We start from the raw sequence: 12,086 nt of genomic DNA, 5'->3' as shown, positions 1-12,086 counted from the left end.
ACACACAGGGAAATGAACACACAATGGATTGTCTCTCTCTCTCTATACCCACACAACCACAGCAGTATCTCTATCAATGTTCATCTTGCTTAGACACACAACACACACAGAGCCTCTCTCCAGACTCCACAGGGAGAGAGGGTCTGCTGCTCACACCTGAACCTCACTGTGGGACCCAGGGCAGGCCTACTTAACCACTCCTTCAGCTAATTAAGACCTTATCTGGGCATTAGTATATAGACAGTCTTCAACTACACACACACACACACACACACACACACACACACACATCTATACTTGTGAGGACCGTCTGTCAGCTTTGTTCAATGGAAAAATGGTTGGGCGTTTTTTTTGTGAGGACCAGACAAAGAGGGTAGTCTATATGTTCCAGGGCTTTCGCAGAAGATGCTGGGGTGGGTGAGAGGACAGACAAAAACAACAGGCAGAAAAGACAAAAAAAGGATAGTTGCAGAGAGAAAAGAGAGATGGAATTTTGATTTAAGATAAGACTCCAAGAATCATCCTTTGTTAAAATCTTTTATTCATCCCTGATATACAAAACATCACGTTTATTTGTCCATGTGAGAAATAAGCTCTGGATTTTGTTTGCCTAGTCTTGATTTTGGCCCTTGCGTGGGGTGGGGGCTATGTACAACATGAGAGCACGACAGGAGTGGCTATAAAGATAACCCCCTCAACGTACTGTCACAGGATCAGATCGTATCAAGTACCTTGACAGTGAAGGTGAGGAGAGCTGAGGATAAAACTGACAGTGGATACAGGAGCTACAGTCCTGAGAAGCAGAATCCAGAGAGGCTTGAGGAGTGAGACGGGTCGGTCATCTCTCTTGTCGTACGAGTGATGATACGTTTCTCAAAAGTGCAACAGATTTCTTTATACAAACAAACAAAGAAAAAAATGTGGCTTGTTTAAGGACTTTAACAGGATTTCATTGAACACCTTGACGTTTTGACTTCTAGTCGTTTAATTTTCCCTCTTCACCCGACACACATCACACTATGGAAACTGCCACACATTCCTTAAAATAAAATGTAGCAGACTAGTTTGATAGTATAGGTAAATAAATGAGCCAGATTCAATTAATCTCTTGGAAATATGTTATTCTCGTAAAACCAGGCCCAAGGTGGTTCAAGGTAAAACCAGGCCCAAGGTGGTTCAAGGTAAAACTTGCAACCAGCAATCCCAGGAAATGTATGAGGTCTAAGGAGCTACTAGGGACTAGATGTTATATGAGGTCTAAGGGGCTACTATAGGGAGGAGCTACTATAGGGACTAGATAGTGTGTGAGGTCTAAGGCGATAGTAGGGACTAGATAGTGTGTGAGGTCTAAGGAGCTACTAGGGACTAGATATTATATGAGGTCTAAGGGGCTACTATAAGGATTAGATAGTGTATGAGGTCCAAGGAGCTACTAGGGACTAGATATTATATGAGGTCTAAGGGGCTACTATAGGGATTAGATAGTGTATGAGGTCTAAGGAGCTACTATAGGGACTAGATAGTGTGTGAGGTCTAAGGCGATAGTAGGGACTAGATAGTGTATGAGGTCTAAGGAGCTACTAGGGACTAGATATTATATGAGGTCTAAGGGGCTACTATAAGGATTAGATAGTGTATGAGGTCCAAGGAGCTACTAGGGACTAGATATTATATGAGGTCTAAGGGGCTACTATAAGGATTAGATAGTGTATGAGGTCCAAGGAGCTACTAGGGACTAGATATTATATAAGGTCTAAGGGGCTACTATAGGGATTAGATAGTGTATGAGGTCTAAGGAGCTACTATAGGGACTAGATAGTGTGTGAGGTCTAAGGAGATAGTAGGGACTAGATAGTGTATGAGATCTAAGGAGCTACTATAGGGACTAGATAGTGTGTGAGGTCTAAGGATGGACTATATAGTGTATGAGGTCTAAGGGACTAGATGGTGTGTCTAAGGATCGACTAAGGACTAGATAGTGTATGAGGTCTAAGGATCTACTAGGGACTAGACTAGACAGTGTATGCTAAGGATCGACTAGGGACTATATAGTGTATGAGGTCTAAGGATCTACTAGGGACTACTAGACACTACAGTGTATGCAGTGCTAAGATGCCATTTCTGAGGGAAATCAACTTTGTATCAACAGTTCTGCGTCTGAAGAATAATAACGGACTCAAATTCAAAATGTCAAGGTACAGTATCACTTTTAATAGTTCAGCAATTATAATTCTCTTGTGTGGCTGTATCCATTAGAGAACAGCTTTCACTGAGGCTGGTGGGAAAACCTACCCCCCAATGATGTGTGTGTTGTATGTGTGTACCATCACACACACACACACACACACACACACACACACACTGTCCCCTCCTTCATCACACACACCTGTGCGTTTGTTCATTAGAATCTCCTCTACATACATATTTTACACTGGTACACTTTTCAAAAAATTTCTTTACAAAAATAAGGTTATCTCGCATTCACATCAAGTCATCGATTAAAATCAGGTTATAAATTGAGATGAAGAAAGTTATTGCACAAAATCCATTACCAACAGACGGATCATTCATAAAAACAAAACAAAACGACAAAAAAAAATTAAATCAACCAATTCTATTTTTGATTAATACCGATTAATAAATATGCTCCGACTGTAATCTGGAAGCAGACGAGAGACAAGTTGCACTGAGCTGACACAATGAATAGTGGCTTTGTCTGAAAGGCGGCAGAACAATGAGAGCGGATGAGAAGCATAAACAAAACGGAACAGAGCCCAATCAGACACGCTGCGCATCTCAGTCTGTCCCTGGGGGCTAGCAGCTGGGGGTTTGACGATGACAGGTTGCCATGGTGATATGGGCATAATTGCACACTGCGCTGACACATCGTCGTCCACCCTGTAAGTGTGTGTGTGTGTAAGTGCCTCGTCTATTATGTGCAAGTACACGCTCTGTACAACACAAAGCAGAACAAACATTCCTAATATTGAGTCGTGCCGATATTTTTGAACAATCCAATAGTCTCGACTCGAGGCTTAGAAATTCTCATCTCGTCTCCGTCGCGTACATCTGAAGTGAGCTTAATAAAGACAAATCAATAACCTTCCCCTGGATTCACAGTCTGCTTGAAAGCACAGGTGTTATTAATATATTGTAGACTCAAGCTGTAAAAAAAATAAAAATAAAAATCCCCAAGAGTTAGGTTGTGATTGCTTATTATTATTCCTGTGTGTAATCCCATTGGTTAGAGGGGAAGCGATGCAGGCACTTGTGAAATGAACATGTCAGCGACAGACCTCAGACCACACGCTGGGCCCCACATTACTGGAGTGATTTTTTCTTTTTTTTTGCTCAGTGGCTCTCATTCCGCTAGTTATTAGTGTTATTAATGTGTTGTACAAATGTCATATAAACAGTACACCCTAGAAATGTCTCGGACGTGTCGCCCTACCGACAATACAAACAAACAAACATGAAAGACAACATGAAAATCAACATAGAAAGAATCAAACATGGAGGGGAAAGTCACATACTGCAATAACATACTGTAGCTAATAGCCCCCAACATATGTTCCAAAGAGAGCATACTGTAGCTAATAGCCCCCAACACATGATCCAAAGAGAGCAGTCAAATAAGATTTTTTTTGTTAAGATATTAAATTAGGATTTTATATTACAGCCATGATGTTAAATATATTAATTTGTAAACCTTTGTGTTTCAAAACCAAAAGGCCCCCAACCCCCTTTTAATTAAAACAACAACAACAAACAAACAAAACAATTAGGCAACGATTAAAGCTCATTGGTAGAACAGATGACGCCAATCAAAGGGAAATCACAAATAATCGGATGGTAAAAACACAAAAGTTGTGAGAATAAAAACATATTCATAATAACATACATCCCACATAATGACAATGTCCAAATGATATATAATAATAATAATACACAGCATTAACTCTCCCTATATTGTTTTTGTTCAGATACATCTTTTTTTGGTCATATATCCTAAATTGTAAAAAAAAAATTAAATAATCACAGCCTTCAAAGCATGCACTCCTTCATGCAAGTCATGCTCTTTTCACCTGTATGTATGTGTGTGTGTTTTGAGTTGAACATATCAGCCTATATGGAATGTACATATATATATGTATAAATATATATGCATATAGCCTTATGTTAGCATACATGTGTGTTTGATCTTAAGTAGTGATTAACCAAATAGTAAACCACCTAAAAAACATTCAGTGTCCATGCAAGACATCCAATTTCATCAGACATGTCAGTGAAAGTGGTAGTGGTGTGTGGGTGTGTGGGTGTGTGTGTGTGTGTGTGTGTGTGTGTGTGTGTGTGTTTTAAGGCGTCCCCATAACTGTAGAGACATTCTGAGCACTGCTAGACATATTTGCATTTAAAAAACAAAACAAGGCTTTTAGTTTTCCTAGTGGCCTACATCACAGAACTAGATCTGATGTTGTAGAATTACAGTTGCGGCACCATTATGCAATTTCTCCCCCACTCACACTAGTGCTATCAAGTCAAATATGAACAGATCCTGAATTAAGGTCCTGAATAAGCTACTGCACAGCCAAAAAAACACAACGTGTTAAGAGTCAGACACAGCATTAGCTAAACTGGTACAATGTTAAATGACCGCACTGTGATTATGTGTTAAGACATCAACGTAGAGGCCAAAGAGTGTGAGGGACCGACAGAGAGAGAGAGAGAGAACCAACCAACGAGAGAGAGCGAGAGAGAGCGAGAGAGAGAGACAGACAGTTTAATGTAAATACATATAAATGCCACTGAGCTTAATGATCACGCCAGCTGATGTTAACATTCATTACCTTAGGTTGATTTCTCATATACAGTCATGCAGCCCAGGTCACTAACTGTCCCCCTTTAGACACGAGCCACAACTAATGTTAGCTAACAAGAATACACTTAAAACAATAAATTCTGTGGACATACCTTTCTCTAAATGGGCAATCCTCGAAACAGAACTTGTACTTTATCCTTCTGCGCGCACACACACACACACACACACACACAGAGAAGTGGCCTTATCTCTAAGAACAGCTGTGTTCTGGTGCTAGATTGGACGCCTCGGGGCAACACTAGATTCACGTGACCTGTGATGTAGCCTTGAAACTCGGAGAACGTTTGGAGAGAACACAGTTAAGAGGACTGCCGTGTTCCGATCTAGCACATCAGGTGCCTGACACCGCTAAACTAGGAAGGAAGGCAGGGAGAGGGCGCGGTGAATGAAAGGAAAGACAAATCAATCCTTTTCGTCAATAACCGGAGAGCACACCTTAAATTATTAAATACACACTAAATACACTCGTAAAGCCTACTCCTACTTACTATGTCAGAAACAACAACAAAGAAATCATTAACCACATAAAACTCCAGAGTTTTATTTCTCAAAGCAACTTTGTTGTGGTGTAACATTAACTATGAGCTGGACATCTCATTGGTCCATTTTAAGATTACCCGCTGGTGGTTGAATGACCGCTCCGTATTGGTCAGTTCAATATTTCCTTCAGGTGGTTTCTCACTGGTCCATCTCATTGGACTACGCTACAGTGTCAGTGATGCTATCGGTCAGTATTGGTCAACTCCATTCTACTCAAACGTCTTTTATGCCCAAAAGCTTGTGATAGTTTTAAGCTGACTTATCGATGCCATGAAACATAAATTTTTTTTACTGAAAAGTATTATACAGAAAATATAGGATAACTTTTGAATCAGGGGGCAGGGCCAACAGAATGTCACTTCTGTGGGTTACAGACAAAGTGCATCAATAACATTAACTGTAGTAAAATATCAATCCATTTAAGTTATGTTTCATCTAGTTTAAAATGTCAGGATGTTCTAAAAGTGCTCAATATGCTTACTATGTACTGTATAGCATAGTATAGTATGTACAGTAGTGAATGACCAAACACTAGTGAAGGGTCCTCCATATGCAATACGGATTGCAGGCAAACACGAGAAAAAAATTAGACATCAGTCTCCAGAAATAATAGTCAAACTGTATCAAAATAGACCAAATGGAATATCTCATCCCTTTCCAGAGCCCTTTTGGGGGCCAGAATGGAAGATTTGACCCACACATCCAAGTTTGGGTGGCAGACACACTCAGCGAGCTGGTGCCAGTACACATTAGAAGATGTCAAAACAACTCGCCCTCGACTCTGACGTCATTTAACTAGCGGGCTAGCGACATCATGGCATAATAATGGAAGTTCACCAGCGTGGCTAGCAAAGGCAGATTGATGACAATGCTCCATAGCTGCTGGTTAGGTAATGATGATTGGGATGATTTCATTCTTTCAACTCCCCCAGATGCTCTGTGTTGTCTCTCTATCTCTCTCTCTCTCCCTCCCTCCATCCTCTCTGGCCGCCAAATACACTCTCGATAAGGGTTAGTAAGGGCTATATTTAGAGAAAAAGAAAACCTTGCCTCTTGGAGTGTGCAGTCTGGGTCTTATTAGTGTGTGTGTGTGTGTGTGTGTGTGTGTGTGTGTGTGTGTGTGTGTGTGTGTGTGTGTGTGTGTGTGTGTGTGTGCGTAAGGCTGTGGTGATGAAAGGAGTGTAGTGCGCATCAGGAAAAGGGCTTTAGATACGTACACTTGCCCACACATCCGCTTGCATAGACCATCCTCTCGGCTCCAGACCAGAGTAGTGGCAAGAATAGAAAGACAAAAACACAGATGTACAGAGAACTGCCTACGGCCGTGGGATTACAGCGTCGCTCCGGCGCAGAGTCCAGTTACATCCACGCCATCATTGGTTGTATTTCAAGACGGAGGATTATTCACTTAGCCAGATATAGCAAGAATACCCTCATGAAGTAACTTTTTCAAAATGGCTGCAATGGATCATAAGAACCAATTGGATGATTAAAAAAAATCGTAAAAACACAACATATACAGTACAGTCATTCTTTTCCACTGTTCTGGCTAACAGAGGGATCCTCGCATAATGAAATGCCCCCTTTTGTCAGGCGGAGACAAGAAAAACGATCACACAAAGAAACAAGTGGTTTCACTACCTCCCTCATCCGAGCACGCGCAGGCCGACGCATCTTCTCAATACATACACTCACGCTTATATGTACACGCACACATCCCGGTTCTCACTTTTTGCCACTACAGTAGCTGAAATTTCTTTATGCAAATGGAAGACTTTGTTAAAATAAAAGAAAATTTAAGAAGAAATATTTTGCAGGTTCCAACAAACTCTGGATCACATATTCTGGATGAACTAAAAGATCCGACAAGCCAAAGACCGTTTAGAAACAATAATAATTACATCCCTTTTTGTTTTTAGATTGACACCTTACTCCCGTTTCCCCATGGTCTCGTTTTGACCACCACTTTACACTGAAACCTTACACCTGTTTCCCCATCGTCTCGTCTTTCAGATTGAAACCTTACTCTCATTTCACTTTACACTGAAACCTCAGATCCTTTTTTGTTTAGTTTTCCACTCCCTCCATCCACAGCAATTACATCTCTGATGTGGGTTCCCAAGGTCAAGTGGAGAGCTGGGCACAGTCTGCACGGTGTGTCCGGATCCTCCAAGGGAGCGTGGCGTGGCAAGGCAGGGCGAGGCCCCACACAGCAGCAAGGGAGCACGGGGGTGATGGTGGCGGGTGGGGGAGTAGTGAGAGGGATTGGGAATGGGGGGTGGGGGGGGGGGGCACGGGAGGAGGCGAGAAGCAGAGAACTCTTTTTTTCTTCCAGAATTAAATATGGATCCAGGCCCTGAGGTTCATGTGTGTTTGTGGCTTAGTAGAGGCCCGTCCCGGCCCCCCTCTCACTGGGACTTCTCTTCGGAGTCGGAGGGGATGTGCACGCGGGGCAGGGACATGCTCTTGTGGCGGTCCCACAGCTTGTGGAGTTCAGTGGCCTCGTTTTCGCTGCTGCTGGTGCCGCTGTCCCGGAAACTGGACAGTGGGGGGCGCACCTTCGCCCCCTTCACCGTCACCGAGCCCTCGATGGCCTTGCGCAGCTGCGGGGGAAAGCGGGGGCGAGACGAGAGGAGTTAAGAGGATCGGTTACTGGAGGTTACCTACAACCCTGCTATATAAAACATACATCAACACCTGCACACCGTCCAATCAATTGGAGTTAAAGTGAAAGCAGCACATGTTCTCATGCTAACTCGACAGATAAGAGGCTCTGCCCACAATGACTGATGAATAAAAATACGGTGTTGATGGAAAATTGACAAAAAAAAATTCACTTTTCCAACCAACTTGGAATTTCCTCACCTTTGAAGGTGGGGAGTTGGAGATTCCTTTGTCAGTCTATTTTACTGATGTGCAATTCTTGTATGAAAGGTACAATACAAAAAGATTATTATTATAATAAGGAAATAGTTTTCCTATAACTTAATATAAATAGGCTATACAGTATGTAAATGTTTTATGATATGCCATAGCTTTGCGTGGATTCATGACGGTATACTACGAAAATTAGGCTTCTGGTTTATGCTGGAGTTTCCCCTTTGACAGGCCCGGCCATGGTGCTAGGACTGTAATATTCTGTATATTCTAATGGAAAGTCTATACCTGTCACTGAACCTCCTATACACACCCGTCACTGAACCTCAGCCTTTTTATGATCTCGCTACACAGAGAAAATAACTGGATGGTTATAGACACTGACGGTTACGAATCGATGCTCTGGGGGGGGGGGGGGGGGGGGGGGTTGATTTCAGGGTGCCATGAGGGGTTTGATTTCAGGGTGCTCTGAGGGGGTTTGATTTCAGGGTGCTATGAGGGGTTTGATTTCAGGGTGCTCTGAGGGGTTTGATTTCAGGGTGCTCTGAGGGGTTTGATTTCAGGGTGCTCTGAGGGGGTTTGATTTCAGGGTGCTCGGAGGGGTTTGATTTCAGGGTGCTCGGAGGGGTTTGATTTCAGGGTGCTCGGAGGGGTTTGATTTCAGGGTGCTCTGAGGGGTTTGATTTCAGGGTGCTCTGAGGGGGTTTGATTTCAGTGTGCTCGGAGGGGTTTTATTTCAGGGTGCTCGGAGGGGTTTTATTTCAGGGTGCTCTGTGTGGTTTGATTCTCTGCTCTGAGAGAAGAAAGTTGCAGCATTTTGTATGTGCTGCCTTCGGGAGTGTGATGCTAAATGGAAGTGGCTGCCATGGTGATAAAAATGAGCCGTTACCATGGCTATAGAGGCGAGTGCGGGCGGCAGGGGTTGATGGTTGATATGGTGGTGAAGTGAACGGATGGGGGAAGGGAGGGGGGGATCACCTACGCAAATGCCAGATGACATGTGCTTCACTAGATGACTTGCTTCTCTCGCTTGTTTCTAGGCAGACACCAGTTGCTCCCTGGCGTTCACACACACACACACACACACATACTTTCTACACGCACCCTAACACACAGACACCCTCAATTTAAAGGATGCTCCTTCCTGGCCTTGTGGGGACTTTCTATGCCATATGATGTGGCAGTATTATGGGATGACAGTACTGTATGCTATGTGGCAGTGTGACAGACTCAGAGAGAGAGAGAAAGGCTGGGGTTTTGTCTGCTTGTCGTACGCCCAAACAAAAATGAGGGGATGAGGAAAGCAGCTCTGCAATTTACAAGAGTGTTTGTGCTGTTTGTGAGGTATGAGGGATGGGGGTGGGGGAGAAGAGAGGAGGAAGAGAGAAAAAGAGAGAAAGAGTATATAGGAAGCTAATGAGAGAGAGAGAGAGTGAGAGAGAGAGAGAGAGAGAGAGAAAAAGAGAGAGAGATAGAGAGAGAGAGATAGAGAGTGGAGACAGGTACATTAAGCCATCCTTTGTGCCTCTGTCTATCACACCAAACAATGAAGAGCAGAGTGCGAGCTCATTAATAGTGTGTGTGTAACGTAAGGCAGTAGTGATCCTGGCTGCTGATGTTGACAGTGACGTCACGGTCATGAAATGGCTCTGCCAGGGTCTCAGATTGTGTAAACGATGACGCTGGTGGCAAAGAGTAATTCTGATGCCAGTGACGACACTATGGGTGGATATAATAATAGAGGATGGAAATAATATTATTATGTATACTATTTCTAATCTTTACAGGGAAGTTTCAACACTGGGGATCTCATAATAATAACTCAAAACCTTCCCCCAGTGTTTGGGGTCAGTTCTTCTTTCAATCTAGTCACCTCAGAAGGCAGTGGTGGAAGAAGTACTTTAAGTAAGAAGTACTTTTTTTTTATAACTCTTTATTTTTCAATTTTTGCATAAGCATACAAGTAGGAAGAAGTACTTTACTTAAGTAAAATACCCAAAATTCTACTTAAGTAAAAGTAGTGACGTATTTGCTAATGAAAGAAAAGTACGCATTCTGTATGATCTTTGTGTACTCTAGTGCTTGGTAGGGTGACCAGGTGTCCCCCTTTTGGTTGTACTGTCCCACCATTTGAGACCGCGTCCCACATATTGAGAGGATGTCCCTCTTTTCGAAGCAAAAAAAATAATATCGAACACAAGACATTCCTGTCAAGTGATAAAGTTTGAATATTTAAAACAGATGTTAGGTAGTAACAAGCCGGCTGCCAGTGCCAAGATGAATGTGGAGAGATATAATTCTGTATTTAATTTGTATTTATTTTGATTTAACCTTTATCTATTCGGTGAAGACGAGTTATTCTAATAAAAAAAATGTACATTATCTATCTGTCCCACTTTGTCCCACCAAAATCTTACTGTTGTCCTGCTTTTGGACTTTTTGCATCTGGTCACCCTAGTGCTTGGGGGCATTCAATCCCCCATCCATTGACATCTAAGGCGATGTCCACACTAAAACGATATTGGTCAGTTTCGTTTTCATTTAAAAAAGGTTTTCCGTAAACACGAAATAGTTTAAAAAAAAACTAGTGCATCCTAATGAGAACACTGAACCGCTGCCGCAAAAAAACACCAAAAGCAGAGAAGAATGGAGCATGCGCAGTTTGCACCTACCGCCAGAGAGAGAGAGTAGGTATTACCTACCGCCAATAAAAACAGAAGAAGAGAAGGACAACACTAGTGTTGTTGTGCCGGCGCAACGTACTTCGGGGGGGGGGAGAGGAGAGAGAGAGAGAGAGAGAGAGAGAGAGAGAGAGAGAGAGAGAGAGAGAGAGAGAGAGAGAGAGAGAGAGAGAGAGAGCGCCGCTCAAACTACCTGTTGGAATAAATTAATTGATTGTTTAACTTGTCCCTGTGTGTGTCCAGTAATTTCGACTAGCAAACGTTGTCTGTATTTAGTTGATTAGCTATTTAGCTAATGTGGATAGCATTTTGAATAGCATCAATGCTAGCTGGATGGCTAGTGGCTACAGCTTTTTTTACTAAATTATGGAGGCTTTTTAATCGTCAAGGTAAGAGAGGATTTGTCATGATCAACTGAAGGCGTATGCTATGGAACAATATGCTTGGGTTTTCAGAAAAAGGCCAGCTATGTGACGCTAATTATTTAGCTAATATTGATAGCATAGCTTGCTGGCTACAGCTCAGCACCATGCCATGGGGATACTATTTACTGGAGGCTTTTTAATTGTCAAGGTAAGAGAGGATTTGTCATGATCAACTGAAGGGGTATGCTATGGAAGTTTGCCGCAAAAGTTGGCTGAGAGTTTGCGCATGCGGGGTAAGGGAGAGGTGGGCCAACGCGTCATTGGTTCAGGAGAAGCCGCGTATCGCTTGTAAAGATGGTGGTGCAACGGGGGGAGTCTTCAGAATTGCGCACTCTGGGACCTGGTATCAAAGAGTACCGTCTTCAGGCTGCCAGAACGCAGTTCCGTGTGGCAGAACGATGCAAACTATCAAATACGTTGCCTAAAACGACCAAAATCGTTTTAGTGTGGACATGGCCTAAAGGTTATGTTACACTGACATGATATTAAGTCCTTTTGAAGTTGACAGGCTTAATATTCTAAACTACATTATCTTTATAAATCTTTATTTTCTATGCAAAATATAAGTACCTAGTTCAGATAAACACAGTAGTGTACAAAGTACAATATTTCCTTTGAAATGTAGTCGAGTACAAAGTTCCCTAAAATCTAAGTAAAGTACAGTACAAGTACCTTAGAAATGTG

At 42.6% G+C, this 12,086-nt stretch overlaps 1 protein-coding gene across 2 annotated transcripts in view; it reads right to left on the bottom strand.

Moving 5' to 3' along the window:
• Positions 1 to 629: 629 nt before the first annotated feature.
• The window catches only part of LOC311248738 (chloride channel protein 2-like), a 154,980-nt gene continuing 143,523 nt past the window's right edge, over positions 630 to 12,086 (bottom strand). For both annotated transcript variants that reach the window (XM_084339569.1, XM_084339570.1), the window contains exon 21: positions 630 to 8,022. In XM_084339569.1, coding sequence (XP_084195695.1) covers positions 7,828 to 8,022 — 195 coding nt within the window. In that variant the 3' untranslated portion in view covers positions 630 to 7,827. The remainder of the gene's footprint in view (positions 8,023 to 12,086) is intronic.

This window comes from Notolepis coatsorum, assembly GCF_963971535.1.
Source record: "Notolepis coatsorum genome assembly, contig: SCAFFOLD_228, whole genome shotgun sequence".
Taxonomy (NCBI): Eukaryota; Metazoa; Chordata; class Actinopteri; order Aulopiformes; family Paralepididae; genus Notolepis; species Notolepis coatsorum.
The sequence above is the reverse complement of the archived record's forward strand: the minus strand, read 5'-3'. Positions and strand labels throughout refer to the sequence as shown.